Source organism: Rhinopithecus bieti, unplaced genomic scaffold (genome assembly GCF_001698545.2).
Source record: "Rhinopithecus bieti isolate Rb0 unplaced genomic scaffold, ASM169854v2 scaffold_23816, whole genome shotgun sequence".
NCBI lineage: Eukaryota > Metazoa > Chordata > Mammalia > Primates > Cercopithecidae > Rhinopithecus > Rhinopithecus bieti.
The window spans coordinates 1576236-1594612 of record NW_016811019.1 but is presented as its reverse complement, the minus strand read 5'-3'; the positions used below and the strand labels follow the sequence as shown (position 1 = coordinate 1594612).

General features: G+C 34.5%; 1 protein-coding gene across 1 annotated transcript in view; it reads right to left on the bottom strand.

Annotated features, from left to right (window-relative positions):
- The window catches only part of NCOA1 (nuclear receptor coactivator 1), a 282149-nt gene that overhangs the window by 108855 nt on the left and 154917 nt on the right, over positions 1-18377 (bottom strand). Inside the window, 1 exon segment of the mRNA XM_017893326.1 lies at positions 6501-6606. Within this exon segment, the coding sequence (XP_017748815.1) occupies positions 6501-6589 (89 nt within the window). The 5' untranslated portion in view covers positions 6590-6606.

The window sequence follows — 18377 nt, the reverse complement described above, 5'->3', positions numbered from 1 at the left end:
TTTGCCTTTCAGTCTTTAGCCCTGGTTTATTTAGCCAAGTCATCAGGTAACTTGTTTTGTAACACATATAAAGACAGTTAAGTATGACTTTGAAATTTTGTTATTATCAAACCAATATAATAGGAGAATTGGTCACAAGTAGCTCTTTGTTTTATAAGCAGCAATCAAAATCATTTGGCTAGATATAAAAGTAATAGAAAAAAGAGGAGAGAAGAGGGGAAGATCCATTGCTATAAAGCTCATAATTGGCAACAATTAAGATACTATTTACTTTTTTTTTTTTTTTTGAGAAGGAATCTCACTCTGTTGCCAGGCTGCAGTGCAGTCTCGGCTCACTGCAACCTCTGCCTCCCGGGTTCAAGCGATTCTTCTGCCTTAGCCTTCTGAGTAGCTGGGACTACAGGCACATGCCTCCATGCCTAGCTAATTTTGTATTTTAGTAGACCTGGAGTTTCACCATGTTGGCCAGGATGGTCTCGATCTTTTGACCTCGTGATCCGCCCATCTCAGCCTCTCAAAGTGTTGGGATTACAGGTGTGAGCTANTTTTTTTTGAGAAGGAATCTCACTCTGTTGCCAGGCTGCAGTGCAGTCTCGGCTCACTGCAACCTCTGCCTCCCGGGTTCAAGCGATTCTTCTGCCTTAGCCTTCTGAGTAGCTGGGACTACAGGCACATGCCTCCATGCCTAGCTAATTTTTGTATTTTAGTAGACCTGGAGTTTCACCATGTTGGCCAGGATGGTCTCGATCTTTTGACCTCGTGATCCGCCCATCTCAGCCTCTCAAAGTGTTGGGATTACAGGTGTGAGCTACCAAGCCCAGCCCCATTTACCTTTCTTAATAATATTAAAGACTATAAAAACAACAGCACAAAATAATATAGTAAGTTGAAAAGAATCAACTAATCAAATGTATTTACCTACACAAAACAAAATATTACAAATGCCAAAACAAAACCAAATTTTAAAACTGTAACCATTACATTTCTGTCTTTCATCTTTTAAGTCTTTCATTATTGAGGAATTTTCCCAATTGCAGTTATTAAAATTATATCTTATAACTCCCACAACAAGAAAATGGAGCAAGATATTTTGACAAATTACACACCAAGGCATGAATAAAATGAGTAACATACATTTTGATACATACAAGGTTTTAGAGAACCTCAGCTCTGCAACCTGACAGTGTTTGAAGACATCTACTTTTACCTTAGAGAAACTAATTGATATAAGGTTTATTTAGTAAATTCAGTCTAAAGTTATGATCTATTTAAATCCATGTATCTAAATTTCAACATTTAGAGTAAACTGGACTCTCTTGGTGGAACTCTCAAATATGTTTTTGATGGTAAGTTTTGTGTAAAACCAAAGAACTTGAAGACAGTATAGAGAAAAAGAAAAAAGTGATAGACCAGGCAGGACACACAGACAGAGAGGGGATAGAGAAAGCAAGAAGCTAAAAGTAATGAACTGGCAAGGTGTCTATAAATTAGACACCTTGACTAGAGATTGAGACTACAAAAAATCACCATGAAATGAAGTAACCAATAAGCAAGGAGATAAAATGAGAGCAGATATGTTCAAAGCCAAAACTGGAGATGGCAAAAAAAAATTCTACCTTAATGGAAAAGAAGTCTTCCTTTATTACTCTGGGTCAACTATATTTCTCTCTTTACGGATCCTTTTTATTACCATGTATATTGCAGACCTCCTAGTTAATGCTATTCTGAGTTAATATCTCATGTGTGTACCGTTTTTCCTTCAACAAACTAGCTAACTCAACAAATACTCCTATACTTATGATATGCCAGATAATCATGTACTGTGTCTGGAGGATCCAAGAATAAATTAGATGCAGCTCCCAATTAGTTGGAAAACAAAGAAAACAGGCCATTACAATACTATGCAGCAAGACTAGAATACTACAGAAGTACACCTAGACCTAGAGAACAAGATGCATGAATGTAGTGGTAAGAAGAGGCTGGCTTCCTGAAAGAAAAAACCAGCTTTTTCAAAGGTATAAAGTAAGAGTGAAAATACCAAGTTAAAGAATCTATAAGTAGTTCAGTATAGCTAAACTATAGATAAGAAACAAAAGGGCAAAAGATGTGGTCCAGATCAGATCACAGGGATCTTGCATGCCATGATAAAAAGCATGGTATACTGCTTACAATTAAGCACAGGTTCAGCTGGGTACAGCAGCTCACACCTGTAATCCCAGAACTTTGGGAGACAGACACAGGAGGATTGCTTGAGGCTAGGAGTTCAAGACCAGCCTGGGTAACACAACAAGACCCTGTGTTGTGTTACCCAGGCTGTCTCAAAAAAAATAAATAAATAAAAATTAGCCAGGCATGATGGTATGTGCTAATTGGGAGGCTGAGGTGGGAGGATTGCTTGACCCCAGGAGTTGGAGGCTGCAGTGAGCTATGATTGTGCAGCTCCACTCCAGCCTGGGCAATAGAATGAGATCCTGTGCCTTAACAACAAAAAAAAAATGCACAGGCCCAAACTTCCTGTCATTTACTAGCCATCCAACCCCAAGTAAGTCACTTAGTGGAAAGTTAACTTTTCTAAGCTTCGATTTTCTTATCTGTAAAACTAGGATAATGACATTACTTCCCAGGGTTTTGTATAAAAAAGAAAATACATGTAAAATGCTTGGCAGAGTTCCTGGCATATACTTTTAGTTCAGTAAATGTTATCTATTACCATCGTTCTGATTATGATTATTTATTTTCAGGGACACGGGGAGCCCAGAAATTTAAAAAGCAGAACGAGTGCCATGACCAGATTTGTAAGCTCCCTAAAGACAGAAACGTCTCACATTTCACTTGTATCCTTAAAATATCATGCAAATGGTGCTGGCTGAAGAGCAGGCACTTAATATGTACTTGAGTTGAACTGGAAATGCTCAACAAGCACAAACACAGCTACCTAAAATTTTGAGATTAACGTTTTAATCCTCATTCTCCTAGAAGAATGAATGAATGGAGAAGAGGTAACAGGAGGGAGATACAAGATATCTCACCCCACCAGACAATTGTTGAGAAACTCTCCTATTCAAGGATCTGTACACAATGCTGGCAATACCCTGATGTCTAACAGATGCTCTTTATGATTAATGAATTCACTTCTGTTTGGGAAGACAGAAACATTACAAGGTGGTATTCATACATAAACTCAGCTTCAAAATTATAAAGTTTTAGTTTACCATATCAAATACATCGTTTTGTTAAAACTGAAGCCCATATTTCAGTTACAAACCTCAAGGAGATGGTACTTTCAAATATTTTTAAAGCAAATGTGAAGATAATTATCTTTAAGATATCTAAAGAGAAGATACGAAACTTTTATATTTGTAATGATATTATATACACAAAAACATCAGAGCATCTACAGATAAACCATTAGAACACGTAAGAAGATTCAGCACAATGGATGGATTTGAAGAAAAACCAAGAAGAACGACTTGTTCCATCACATATCAAGGCAATTATAAAAAAGCTCAGGAGCAGATCCCTATATATACAGGAACTTGATTTACAATAAAGATAACAGAACAAAAACAGTCAAGGGTAGTGTCATTACTTATAACTGGGAAAAACAATAAATAAAATTAGGTCCCTACATTACACCATGCACAAAAATAAATTTCAGATTAATTAAAACCTTAAACGTGTATTAGAAGAAAACATTACAAAAATATATTTAAAACCTTAGAGTAGAAGAAAAATTATTAAACAAGACCCTAAAAAGCTCGACACATGAAAACCTATGGCTCTATATGTCAAGAGACACCATAAATAATGTTAACCAACAGGTTGGGAGAAGATACTTGCATCAATTATAAGCAAGAAAGGGTTAGTAACCAGAAAATTTAAAATAAGTCTTAGAAATAAAAAAGAAAAGAACAAACAACCCAGCAGGAACATGGGCAAAAGATACAACCAACCAAGAAATTCACAAAGGAGGAAAATATAAATGAGTAAAAGACCAAAAAAAGATGATCAGTTTATCTAATTATCATGGAAATGCCCTTAAAACTATAACCCCACACCCATTAGATTGGCAAAGTACTAAAATGAGAAGAAAACAGTGTTAGTAAGAATGTGGGAAAAAAGGAATTCTCAATGCCTGTTATTTAAAAAACAATGTGGTACTTACCTAGTGAACATAAAAATTTATACAGATATTAAAGAAACTCTTTTTTTTGAGCTGGAGTTTTGCTCGCTGCCAGGCTGGAGTGCAGTAGCACTATATCGGTTTACTGCAACCTCCACCTCCCATGTTCAAGCGATTCTCCTGCCTCAGCCTTCTGAATAGCTGGGATTACAGGTGCCTGCCACCATACTTGGCTAATGTTTTTTTTTTTTTTTTAGTAGAGATGGGTTTTCACCATGTTGGCCGGGCTGGTCTCAAACTCCTGACCTCAGGTGATCCACCTTCCTCGGCCTTCCAAAGTGCTGAGATTACAGGAGTGAACCACTGTGCCTGACCAAAGAAACTCTTATGTATAAAATAGGAGATACATGTGAGGATGTTTGCTGCAGGGCTGGCTGTAACATCGAAAATTTGTAACAGGGCTGTTTATCTCTAGGGAATATATTTGTAGAAAAATAATATTTTTCAAACATGGTATATTCATGTAATGCAATACTAATCAAAAGTGAACAGGACTGAATATATCTATGCATATTCAAACCTCAAAATCCATGCTGAAAAAGTATACTATAGAAAATACATACAGTATCATATAAATTATGTAAATTTAATATTCTATATTGCTCAGATACCTGTGTGTGTATATATATAAAATACACACATGATTATTAAAAATAGATTAAAATACTGCAGACAAATCAATATTGTATTACTTTTAAACAGGATTATGCAAATATGATAAAATATTAACAAAATAATAATGTGAAATATTATCAATTACATTGTGTTGGATATAGCTTCTTAGTCTATATTCTTTTACATATTTAAAAAATTTCCCCAAACAAAAAATTAAATGTAAAAGATAGTTACTTATTCTTAACTTTTCCTTTAAGGACTGACTTTATATACAGATAAAACAAGAGCATTAATTTTTGACAACACACTTCTAGATTGTAGCTTGATCTCAACATTCCTCCTAGCATCTGGACACTTACTTGTGATTATGAATACTCAGGTTATTGTCTCTCTGTGATAGCTCTCTGAGCTGAGTAAGATAAATGGTCACTTTTCTTTCTCGAGCCTGGAGCCCTGGCATTCTCCTGTTAAAATCCTCCCTTTTTTCCTCCCATGAGAAAGCAGCATGTAATCCAAGGACAGAAGAGTCTTCTGTAGCTTTATTCTCTAGATCAGTGATTATCAACTACAGGTGATTTTGCTTCCCCTGGCCCCAGGGGACATGTGGCAATGTTTGGAGACATTTTTGGTTGTCACAACTAAGATGCTATTGACATTTGGTGTGTAGAAGCAGGGATAATGATAAACACCCTACAAAATACAGGACAGCTCCCCTACAATAAAAAATTATCTGATGCAAAATGTCAATAGTGTGGAGTTTGAAAAACTTTCCTCTAAATCCTAGAAGATGAGTGGAATAAAATTTCCACTCAATGTAGGAAGCTGCTCTCAGGTAGGAAGTTAGCTGCTCTTTTAATCTAATATTAAATGAGCAGCTAGGGAATGTATTTGCATAAAACATCTTTTCAAATGTGGTATATTCATGTAATGCAATACTAATCAAAAGTTAATAGGACTGTATATAACTATGCATATTTAAATCTATCTGGCATTTGAAGTTTCTTCTCTATCTGGCATTTGTGAGGGTCTCCTTAGCATTAGGTTTCTTTTAGCCTGTTTAAGGTGGTCATATTTCTTATAACCAAATATTTAACTACACAATAATCATTTTTTAAAATTCTGATATTTCTTAGTTCCATTAATGCCATAATGTTCTAAGACAGCAATTAAAGGTATATAATAGATTTATTTATTCATTTGACAAATCTTTATTGTGTTCTTACTATATATAAGCCACACACTGTGTCAGGAACTAAAGATACAATGATGAGCAAGAACAGACAAGGTCCTTTACCAAGGGGCACCTTAGAGTCTAGCAGGGAAGCCAGAAATTCATGAAATAATCACACTAGTAAAAATCTGCAATTATGGATCATGGCTATAAAAACATCTGAGACAGTTACATGAAAGGAGGAACTTGATCTAACAGTTATGGAAGGAAGAGAAGGCTCTCTTTAAGGATGTCATGACTAAGCTGACATCTCAAGGATGAGTAGGTGTTAACCAAAGGAAATCAAGAGGAAGCAAGCTGGATTGAGGGAGAAGCATGTGCAAAGATCCTGGGAGAAGGAAGACAACATGGTGAGTATGAAAGACTCAAAGAAAGTCACTGAACTTGGAGCAGATTGAACAAAAGCTCTGAAGTGGCAGTGAAAGTAATAAAGCAGCTCTGCCAAAAATAGACTAAGAGGAGTGTTCCTACCTTGATGCCAGTGTGTCACATGGCGATCCTTTCCTCTTATGTGAGTCTGGGTTAGCAGGGTCGGATGAACTGTCCCCGAGGCCACTCATGTTGAAAAACTTCACACCTAAACAGGAAGGACAGCAGTAAGAAATCTACCCTTATGACCTTTCCAACCAAATAAAAGTAGGGAAGCTCCCCTCTGTTAGAAAATTTTTAAAAACTGTGCTATCTCAATGAATAGATAATTACAGCCATCATAAAAACATCAGGATCTATATAAAAGTACAGAGGTCATCAGATAGTGTTTCTATGCTTTCTTTTCTACATCTGTAAAATAAAATTAATAATCCTTTGTGAAATTGTTACAACCAATTAGGATGAAAACGTGGTTAGAATAATTAAACAGATACTGAGACTTTTTTTTCCAAAGAGAAAAAAATCATTTTCATGTGTAAATGTTAAAGTCGAATGTTGAACTGGAGTCAGAGAAATTATTCTTTGCATTTATTATTTAGAACCTGCTTTCAACATAATTTAAAATAACTTTTACTCATAAGGTTTGGGATTTTATATTGATAGGAAGATAAATAATATATATATAATTAAGTTAAAGCGATAAACTAGATTTAGATTTTGAATTGTACTTTACGCTTTGAGTTCTATACTCCTAACCTTTTGTTTATGTAGTCAGGCAACAAAGATCAAATGTTTAGTCTATGTTAGGATCTTGGTATAGATCCCAGAGAACACAAAGTCATTCCCCCTAGCACGCCAGCCAGGTCTCTCACATGTTGCACCAGTTAGTGACTGCACTTAAAGATCCCTGCTGATCTGTCCCTCATCAACCATTATTCTCCACATAATCCCTAATGAAACTCAGAGTCCTATCCTTGGTCTTAAAATCATCACTACCTTTTGGATTTTATTAGTGCCAAACAACACACTTACACCATTCTCTTTTACTCCATCTACTGTTATAAAAGGAAAGAAAATTCTTGTTAAATGGGAGAATCTTTAGCTTTTCCTTAAATTCTAAATTATTAAACTACAGCACTGTATGTTGGCAGCCATACTGAGAAACTTTATTATAAAGAATGTTGAGAGTCTCTCACATGGCTTTAATTGGTATTTCTGAGTAAACCCTTTCCTGTAGTCTTAAAACTGACTCTGCTTCTAGCCCTTTTCTGAAGACCAATAACTGTCGTATTTTTTGGTGTACAAATAATCCCTAAAATTTTAATCATGAACTTATTATTTCATGTAACCAAAAAGGCACATTTTCAATTTCTCCATATTAGAAGTGCTATTTGTTAACATTTCCAACTCTTAGGATCACAATTTTACAATTTTTTATTTTTCTTTCTCTTTTACTCATTTCTAACTGGCATTCAAATCCTGCTAATTTTTCCTTAACAAGATTGTCTCCTCCTTCTTCATTCCCAGATATGGTTATAATCCTCATGTGGAGCCAAATACCTAATTGTAGATTAATGCAAGATCCTTTAATCTTGCTTCTCAATTCTAGTCATTCTCACTTCTAATCTGTCCTATAAACAGCAGCAAAAGCATCCCTCCTTAAATGTCATTTTCAAGGTCTCATTTCCCTGATAAGGAATCAACTAGATTTGCCTACTGCAACACTGTAGTTAAAAGGATGGGCTTCTGTGCTAGGAAGAAACGAAGAGAAAAGGGAACTCTAACACATTTTTAGTGGGAATGCAAATTAGCGTAGCCATTTGGAAAAGAGCATGGAGGTTCTTCAAAAAACTAAAAATAGAACTACTATGTATCTGATACGGCAATCCTACAAATATGCGTATGTCCAAAGGAAATGAAATCAGTATGTTGAAGAGATATGTGCACTCCAATATTTATGTGGCAGTATTCACAGTAAGTCAAGATATGAAATCAACCTAAGTGTCCATCAGCAGATATACGGATAAAGAAAATGTGGTATATATACACAATGAAATACCATACAGCCACAAAAAAGAATCAAATCTTTTCATTCATGGCAACATGGACAAACTTGGAGGGCATTATGCTAGGTGAAATAAGCCAGCCACAGGACAAATACTGCATATTCTCACTCAAGTGTAAACTAAAGAAGTTAATCTCATAGTAGACAGCAGAATAGTGGTTACTAGAGGCTGGGAAGGATGTGGGGAGGAGAGGATAGCCAGAGGTTGTTTAACAGATCCAAAAGTACAGCTAAATATGAGGATTTAGTTCTAGTGTTCCATAGCATTGTAGGTAACTATAATTAACAACAATTTATTTTCAAATAGCAAAATGAGTAGATTTTGAATGTTCCCAATACGAAGAAATGAAAAATGATTGACGTGATGAACATGCTAATTACTTTGATTTGATCACACACATTGTACACATGTATCAAAGTGTCACACTGTACCCCATAAATACATTCAATTATTACGCATCAGTTAAAAATAATAAAAGCAAAAACAAAACAAAACAAAACCAGCATGAGCTTTGGGGCCAGAAAAACCTTATTTAAGTCCTGGATTAAACACTACCTGCCTGTCCTTGGGCAAAGTCGATCTATAAACCTATTTCCTTATCATATATATTTCTTGTCTCAGTTGGTACACTGCAGTCATTCTAGCCTTTTCTCTCATATCCTGCATGCAAGCAAACACCAACGTTTGCCAGTTTTTACTTCTTCTTCTTCTTTTTTTTTTTTTTGAGACTGAGTCTCTTTCTGTCGCCCAGGCTGGAGAGCAGTGGCCCGATCTCACCTCGCTGCAAGCTCTGCCTCCCAGGTTCACGCCATTCTCCTGCCCCAGCCTCCCAAGTAGCTGGGGCTACAGGTGCCCGCCACCACGCCTGGCTAATTTTTAGTAGAGATGGGTTTTCATCATGTTAGCCAGGATGGTCTAGATTTCCTGACCTAGTGATCCACCCGCCTCGGCCTCCTAAAGTGCTGGGATTACAGGCGTGAGCCACCGCGCCCGGCCTTTACTTCTTAAATATTTCCAAAATCCATCCTTTCTTCATATTTTCCTTTACCAAAATTTCAATTCAGGTTCTCATTTAACTCTTTTGCTGGACTACTAAAATAGTTTCCCAAATAGCTTCTCCCTGTTTCTAGTCTTGTCCTCCTTAAGTTTATCCTCTGTAGACCCACCACAGCAGTCTACCAAGTGTATGTCTAATCATGTCAATCTCTTACTTAAAACCCTTCACTAAATCCTCAATGCCCATAGGACAACATCCAACCTCCTAAACATAATATACAAAGTTTGCATCAGCTTTCACCTATTGTGTGAGTCTATTATAGGATCTGGTGAATGAGTTACTAAATGATGGTCCAATCAAGTGTTCATAGATTATATATGCCGTGTATTATGTATTATATATTACTATACAATCTACAGATAAACAAATTATGTTATATATATCATCTGTATATACAAGTATATAGATTATATATGTTAACTTTAGTTTCAACCTCAAGAAAAGACTTCAAAAATAAAATCCTTGGTAATAATATCTCATGTTCTCAGCAAAGGTAAATATTAGACAAAAAGGTAAATGTTAGCCAAAAAACTTTAAATTGATCTCAATGTGGGAGCAGACCAACTTAAATTAGCCGCAAATATTTACTGAGCTCTTACCATATGCCAACCTCTGTTCTAGGTACTAGAGATACAGCAGTGAATAAAATTTACAAAATAACTGTCCTCACTGAGTTTCATTCTATTGTGAGGGAGACAACAACACATGAAATTAAAAAGTAAATTTTACAGTATATTAGAAGGTGATAAGAGCTATGGAGAAAATAAAGCAAAACAGAGGCTTAGGTATGTGGAAGTGGAAGGGAAGCAAGTAAGGCAATTAGGAAAGGATTCACTGAAAAAGTGAGAGATATGAGCAAAGGTAAGAAAGGGATAAGGGAGAGAGTCAAGAGAATGATAAATGGAGGAAGAGTGATTCTGGCAAGGGGAGGCAGACAGACCTTAAAGCAAGAGCATAACTGCTTTTTGAGAAACATGAATGAGGTGAGCATGGCTAGAACCAGGGGATGGGGGAGTAAGTGATGAGGTCAGAGAGATAATGGGAGGCTATACCATGTAAGGTCTTAAAAGTCATTGTAAGGACTAAGTCCCAGTGACTAAGGCAGTTACTGGAGGATTAACAACAGAAGGATGACAGGATTAGACTTTTATTCTAAGATTTCCTCTATGAAGAGTAAGTATAATCTTTCTCATCTTAGTAATCTGGTATCTGAATGTCCACTTGTTAACTGTATGTTTTCATTTGGATATCCCATTGTCACCTCAAATTAAACATGTATAAAAATGATATACTTTTAAATTTCAGATTTCTGTTAATGATAAATAAGATGAACTGCATTACAGATTAATGTCTTAAAAAACAATTTATTAAACCTTCTATGGGGGCGACTGGAGAAGAAGGAACACACAATAAGGAAAATATAGACGCCTAGCTAGCCTTTGCAAAATTTACAATTTAAGGTGAACAACCCCAATGCAAGGCAAATATAACAGACTTGCAACAACTACCACAAAACAAAGTCAGAAGACCAGCATGGTTTTGCTACCATCCATTCTAAAACTCAAACACAAAATAAAAATAATTGGCTCGTTGTATTACTGGAACAAACAAAATATACACCTTGTTTCCCTGTAGAAATTCACAGAAGCATAAATAAGATTAACCAAAGATCACAGAAGTAAAGAAGTCATTTAATTTCATATAAATTAAATGCAGTTTAAAATTTAGTAATCTAAAAATGAAATAATGCAAAAAATTTGTAATAATGAAGCATCAATTCTAAACTTTTCTACAAAAGTAGAAACAAAAGAGAGAAGAAAATGCTAAACAAGGAAGTTGAAAGACATGACTTTAGAATTTGCCCAATTCAAAAGAAAAGAGTTAGCTGATGCTTACTTCATGTTCAGGTACCATTTCTTGTTTCCTTAGCTGCTCATCTTTTCGGCCTCCAATGAAATTAGGTTATGTCCATCTAAGAATTTATCCATCTGAAATTCTACTTGTTCTCAAAATAATCCTGGGCCTATGTTTTTTATTATAATGTGCTATAAGTTACAATTCTTTTGTCTCCCTTTCAGGATTGTGAACTCAAAGCCAGTTACTACATCTTTTTATTGTATATCCAACATCTAACATAATACCTAAAGGATAGAGAAACTAAATAAATAGGTGATGAATTAAAAACAATTAACCTATCTTACTAATACAACATTTAAGATTTCTAAAACAAAGATATTTAAGTTTGTATGGTTAAATATTTTCTGAAATATTTTTTAAAATCTTTGAAGTTATTTCTTATAATTGAAAAACTGAACTTTCTTGAAATCCTTATTGTCTTATTTTCAATGGGGAAAAAAACAGCAAACTGCCTTCTTGGTCTAGAAATTAGGGAGTATTCTAATTTTGAAAAGTAAAGATCTATTTTGTAAAAAAAAAAAAACAACCTGTGATATTTCACAGTACTACAGACCCAAGCCATGCTGCAGTTATATGATCTGAATAATACAATCTCACATATTGAATAATTTTGAGTAATAAATATATCTGGATCTAAAGCAAGATTCCCATACGGTGCTACCCTTAGACTACTAGCTGGAGATTCACAACTGCTATATCTGAGATTCTAGGGCTAGGGAGAACAAACAACAAACAACTCAACAGCAGCCAGACAGGCTGGCCTACTGAAGTAAGAGCCAAAAGCTGAAGAGCTATGAGACAGTCACCCACAATTTGCTGATAGTATGATTCTGGTATTAACTGCTTCCTGTTTACAAAACAAATAAACAGGGCAATGTAAAACTTCTGAAGAGGAAAAACTATTATGTTGTATTTATGTGGAATGGCTTTATATTTGGCAGTTAGGGTACTTAAATAAGGATCATTAAGAAAATAAAATGCTGGTTTCAGGAAACCAATTTACATATCGCTGTTTAAAAAGAGGTACGGTTTCTAAGTAAAAGTACCCTTGTTGATTTAAAAAGAGTTGCTAAATTATAGCCAATCTTATGCAATCTCTAGAGAGTAGTTTTAGGAACTAGAAACTACATCTATCTCTGCTCAAACATACCAGACTAAACCAAACAGGTGAAGGCTAAAGAAATAGAACAGTGCCTTATAATTCAGTTGAATTTAAATTTCTACACAAGAAATCTGTCATTCATTTCTTGGATTTAGCTGAGAACTGCATAATTTTAAAAAGTCCCTGCCAATTAGTTAATAAACGTTTCTAATAATACATTTTAAAATGTTTAGCAGGCAATTAGCACAAAGAAGCATTTATATATAGTGAGAAGGATACTTTGAGAGCTAAATATCTCGAAGTCAATAGTTGTATGAAGGGCATCTCACAGGAAAAACATGATAAATAAAGATCTAAACTAGGTAATTTCCATAAAAAAATGTTTCTCAAACTGGAGTCCTAAGACATATAAGGGTCTTTGAAACAAGTTTACATTTTAGCTTTTCATTTCAATGACAACCAAAATCTTTCTCATGTGTTAAGGAAGGATAGGGACTTTAGGATTTTCACTGCCTTTTTAATAACTGAATAATATTCCATTGTTTGGAGATGCCATATTTTGTTTATCCATTCACCAGTGGATGGATATTTAGGTAGTTTTCATTTTTGAATATTATCAATAATGTTGCTGTGAACATTTATGTACAAGTTTTATGTAGCCATATTTTTAATTCTTGAGTATTTAACTAGGAGTGGAACTGTTGGGTTATACAGTAACTCTTTAACTTTTTGAGGAATTGTCAAAACCAGTTTTCCATAGTAACTACACCATTTGAAACTCCCACCAGTAATGTACAGGGGTTCCAGTCTTCCACAACCTCGCCAAATAGAGTTATTTCCTGCCTTTAAAAAAATTACAGCCATCCTAGAGGGTGTGAAATGGTATCTCATTATGGTTTTGATTTCTATTTCCCTAATCGCTAATGACACGAAGCATCTTTTCTTGCACTCTTTGGTCATTTGTATGTCTTATTTGGAGACGTGTCTATTCAGTTCCTTTGCCTATTTTTTAAAAATTAAATTTTACTGTGTATATTTAAGACATACAACATGATATCATGAGATGTGGATATGTAGTAAAATGGTTATTATATATTATAATGGTTATTATATATTATTGTAAATGAACAAATCAAATGCACATATCCATCATCTCCTATAGTTACCCATTTTTTCCCACTATGACAATGTTTTATTCTCTATCTCTGTATATTTGACTTTGTTTTCAAAGACGCCTCATGTAAATGAGATTATGTAATATTCTTTCTGTGTCTGACTTATTACACTTAGCAAAATGTCCTCCAGGCTCACCTATGTTGTGGCAAATGGCAGGATCTCCTCCTTTTTAATGGCTGAATAATAATTCATTGTATATATATGCTACAACTTCTTTATCTGTTTGTCCACTGACCAACTCCTAAGTTGTTTCCATGTCTCAGCTCTTGTGAATAATGCTGCAATGAACATGGACGTGCAGACAGCTTTATGAGCTGATTTCATCTCTTTTGGGTATACACCCAGAAAAGGTATTGCTGGGTCATATGTTAATTTTCTTAGGAGTATCTATACTGTTTTTCGTAATGGCTGCTCCATTCTAAGTTCCCACCAAAAGTGTACATTTTCTCAACACCTTTGCCAACACTTGTTATCTTTTGTCTTTTTGATACAGGTTGAACATCCCAAATCTAAAAATCCCAAATCTAAAATGCTCCAAAATCCAAACATTTTTGAATGCCAACATAATACTCAAAGGATATGCTCATTGGAGCATTTTGCATTTCAGATTTTGGATGCTCAACTGGTAAGTATAATGCAAATATTCTAAAATCCATAAAAATCCAAAATATGAAACAATCTTGGTCCCCCAAACATTTTTGATAAGGGATACTCAACTTGTAACAGCCATCCTAATAGCTGATAGATGTGAGGTGATATAGCAGCTTTTACTTGCATTTCCTTGATCATTTTATGATGTTGAGCACCTTTCACATACCTGTTGGCCATTTTTATGTCGTCCTTGAAGAAATATCTTTTCGGGTCCTTTGCCTGATCTTTATTTGGGTTATATGTTTTCTTGCTATTGAGTTGTAGGATTTTGGGTTGGGTTTAACTTGTCTTTTTATTGAGTCATAAGAGTGCTTTACATTCGGGATATTAGACCCCTATCAGATACATGACTTACAGATTATTTTCTCCAATTCTGTGGTTTCTCTTTTCATTTTCTTTATAGTATTCTTTAATGAACAAAAGTTTTTAATTTTAATGAAGTCCAACTTACCTACTTTTCTTCTTGAATAGGTCCAATGTCTGGTCCCTTTAGGGACAGATACTACTGATCGCTATTTTCCTGTATATGGGCCATGCATTTTATTTCTTCGCATGCCTCCTAATTTTTTTTGAATGCTAGATATTTTGAAGCTAATGAATGGGTAGTGATTTCCTGAAATCCCTGGGAACAAAAATTCTCTCAAAATCTACAACGCCAGGGGCCCAAATTGAGATGGTAGTTATCCTTGGCCCAGAAAAGAGACCCTTCTCCCCTAAATTTCTACCATAAATCACCTGCCAAAGTCTTAACTATTATGGCCAAGAATAAAAAGCAAAATCAAATAAATGGATTCAAAGCAATCACTGAATTCTTATAAAATCAAAACACCATTTAAATCCCTTATTCCAGTGATATCTATAAAATACTAGATGTTTCTTAAAGTGCTTTTTGTAAAAGAGACATGTGCATCCTTTAAATTTATTATGCTAAATAATAAAGAACATTACAAGGATGGTAATGTAACCCTCCTAAATTGCATCTTAAAAGTTTGAAACAAATATTTATACTTTGGATTTACCATTGAAAAACTATCCACAGATAAAGAGACAATGCCCTTTTCTTGGCATTAAATTTTTTCTAAATACAAAGTTTGAAAAAAAGTTTATTTTGTTTTTCTAATTAACACACATTAAAAAAGAAACCAAAATTCGCGTTTTAAAATCCAGTATTTTCCTCATATTGGCTTCATTTAAAATTTAATTTTAAGATGAAGAATAAACATTTGCCTTATTAAAATAGTCCTAGTATACTCATGACTGAGGAAAAATAGCATTGTAACACATATTTGTGGAAGCTATCTTATTAGAACAAATTAGCAAAATAACTCAATATTTCCTTATGAAACTATGAGTCCAGTTATCTTAGAGTGACATAGAGTTATGCAGGTATACTGCACATGTCTTCCAAAATCCACTTTAATTTGTGTTGGTATTTCTTGAGGAAAAATCAGTCTTCCTAACTATAGCTATCTTTAGCTGGTATAAACAAGAATATAAGTACTTAATATTTACTTGCAGGTGTACAGAAGAGTTTTATAAGAGTTTAGCAGAAGTAGCCTTAAAAAAGAAAATGATGATTATTTTGCTTTGTCATTTGCACAGACAAAACTGAGTGATAAAAATTTCAGTGTTGCTAGGTGCAGTAACATGTATCTATAATCCCAACTACTCAGGAGGCTGAGGTGGGAGAACTGTTTGAGCCAGGAATTCAAGTGTGGTCTTGGCTACACAGACAATGTCTCTTTAAAAAAAAAAAAATTAAATAAAAAAATTAAAAAAATTTTAATGTCTGTCTCTTTTACCAACCTCTTTCAGAGATTCAGATAATAGTGGGCAGAAAATAGCTAGAAGCCAGAATCAAAAGAGAATGAAGATCTGCATTAGATACAGATAATCCACAAATGATTATCCAAAACCAAATAACCACATTTATACATAAAATTACTCCAATATCTAAAATAAAGAATTCAGCCCCAGATCAGAAGCTGATGAATTTTGATCAACTATTTTAGAAACTCATTTCAGAATACAGTATAAATATATATATCTACACCAATAAAAGAAAAATAAATACACTAAAGTTTGTTCTTTAATGGTATATGGCAGAAGTACCAAAGTCATAGAGCCAAATGGCTCAAAATAATTTACCAAAACAATGGAATTACATTTTAAGGGTGGTATAAAATGATCAAGTCAGGCAAACCTCCAGTTAACTTCAGGGTCACCCTCCCAACCTGAAAGGGAAAGGGCACAGATAAAATTACAACACGAGGGCCGGGTGTGGTGGCTCACGCCTGTAATCCCAGCGCTTTGGGAGACTGAGGAGGGTGGATCATGAGGTCAGGAATTCGAGATCAGCCTGGCCAACATGGTGAAACCCCATCTCTACTAAAAATACAAAAATTAGCCAGGTGTGGTGGTGGATGCCTGTAATCCCAGCTACTAGGGAGGCTGAGGGAGAGAATTGCTTGAACCCAGGAGGCAGCGGATGCAGTGAGCTCAGAATGCATCACTGCACTCCAGCCTGGACGACAGAGTGAGATTTCGTCTCAAAACAAAAAAAAAAAATCGCAATTTGAGCCAATCTTCATTGACCACATTTATAGAAAAGATATGCATTTTGTAAAGTCCAGCTTAAAACCTAAGTCATCTTACTTGATTCATTTATATTTGGCATTATTTTATTGATATCCATTGAAAAATGAAAAAAAAAAAAAACCCACGCATTTCATGTAAATGGCTGGTTAAATAGCATCAATATCCTCTTAATGCTAACACTAAATGTGGCTAGCTATATTCCTTCAGTTGCAATGACCAGCTAAAGACTAACTTGGAACAAGCGAAACTCAAATTCCATTTTCCAGGGTTCTCAATAGAAAAATAATTATGAAAACAGAGTAATAACAATAAAAATAATGCTTATACATTTTAAACTAGAGATGCAGACTTTTAAATTTTTAAATTAAGGACCCCTGCAATTGTCACCCAGTAAAGTACTTCTCAAATATTTAGACTATAGGCCACTTTAGTGGTATAAACATGCTTGCCCTTCCAGTTGCTACTTTCACGTTATAAAGTCCATAGTAACAAATAATTTGAGAGAAACAAAATAAAAAGTTTATAAGTTAAAATATAAGCCCATTAATATTCATCTAACTAAAGGATGTGACAATATTAAATATATATTGAATATGTACTATATGTTTTACATGCATTAATTCACTTATTCCTCACAACTGCCCTATGAAGTATATATTATTTCCATTTTGACAGTTTTATCATACTAATAAACTATGCTCTGATGATGATGATGATGATAATGAATACTAACACTTATATAAGATTTACTATACGCCAATCACTGTTCTAAGCACCTAACCTATGTTAATTAATTCCCTCATAAACCTTACTAACTCATTTACTCATAAACATCAGGTAGGTAATATTATAATCCATTTTAGTGATGAGAAAACCAAGGCATGGACAAGTTACTTAATCTGCCCAACCACTTAAATGGTAGAGGAAGAACTACGTCTTAGGTAATCTGGTTCCAGAATTTGTATACACTTTAAGTTATATCACTAACCTATAGTCACATAACTAATAAATAGAAAAGCCATCAATATAGCCCCAATCTTTTGGCTTGGCCTCCACATCAAAACATTTCCCTAATATACCCAGTAAGAGACTTACAGAAAAGGTGACATTAAAACATACCACATCTAAAAACTAGGTAGTATATAAGGTACTCAAACATATAAACAAAGAATCTTTTCTATTCTTAGTCCAAACATCACATGAAAATAAAATTATTCCTATAGCTAATCGTGACTTATCTTCTATGGTATGCTATAACATAAAACCAATTATTTCTTATAAGATGTCAAGGACTTTAAAATAAAATGCACTGTTCCATCAAAATCAAAAGTTCTGCTTTTGCAAACCCTAATTTTTGTTCCAAAGTTTATAAATCTTGGATTCTAAAATTTTATATATATATATATATATAT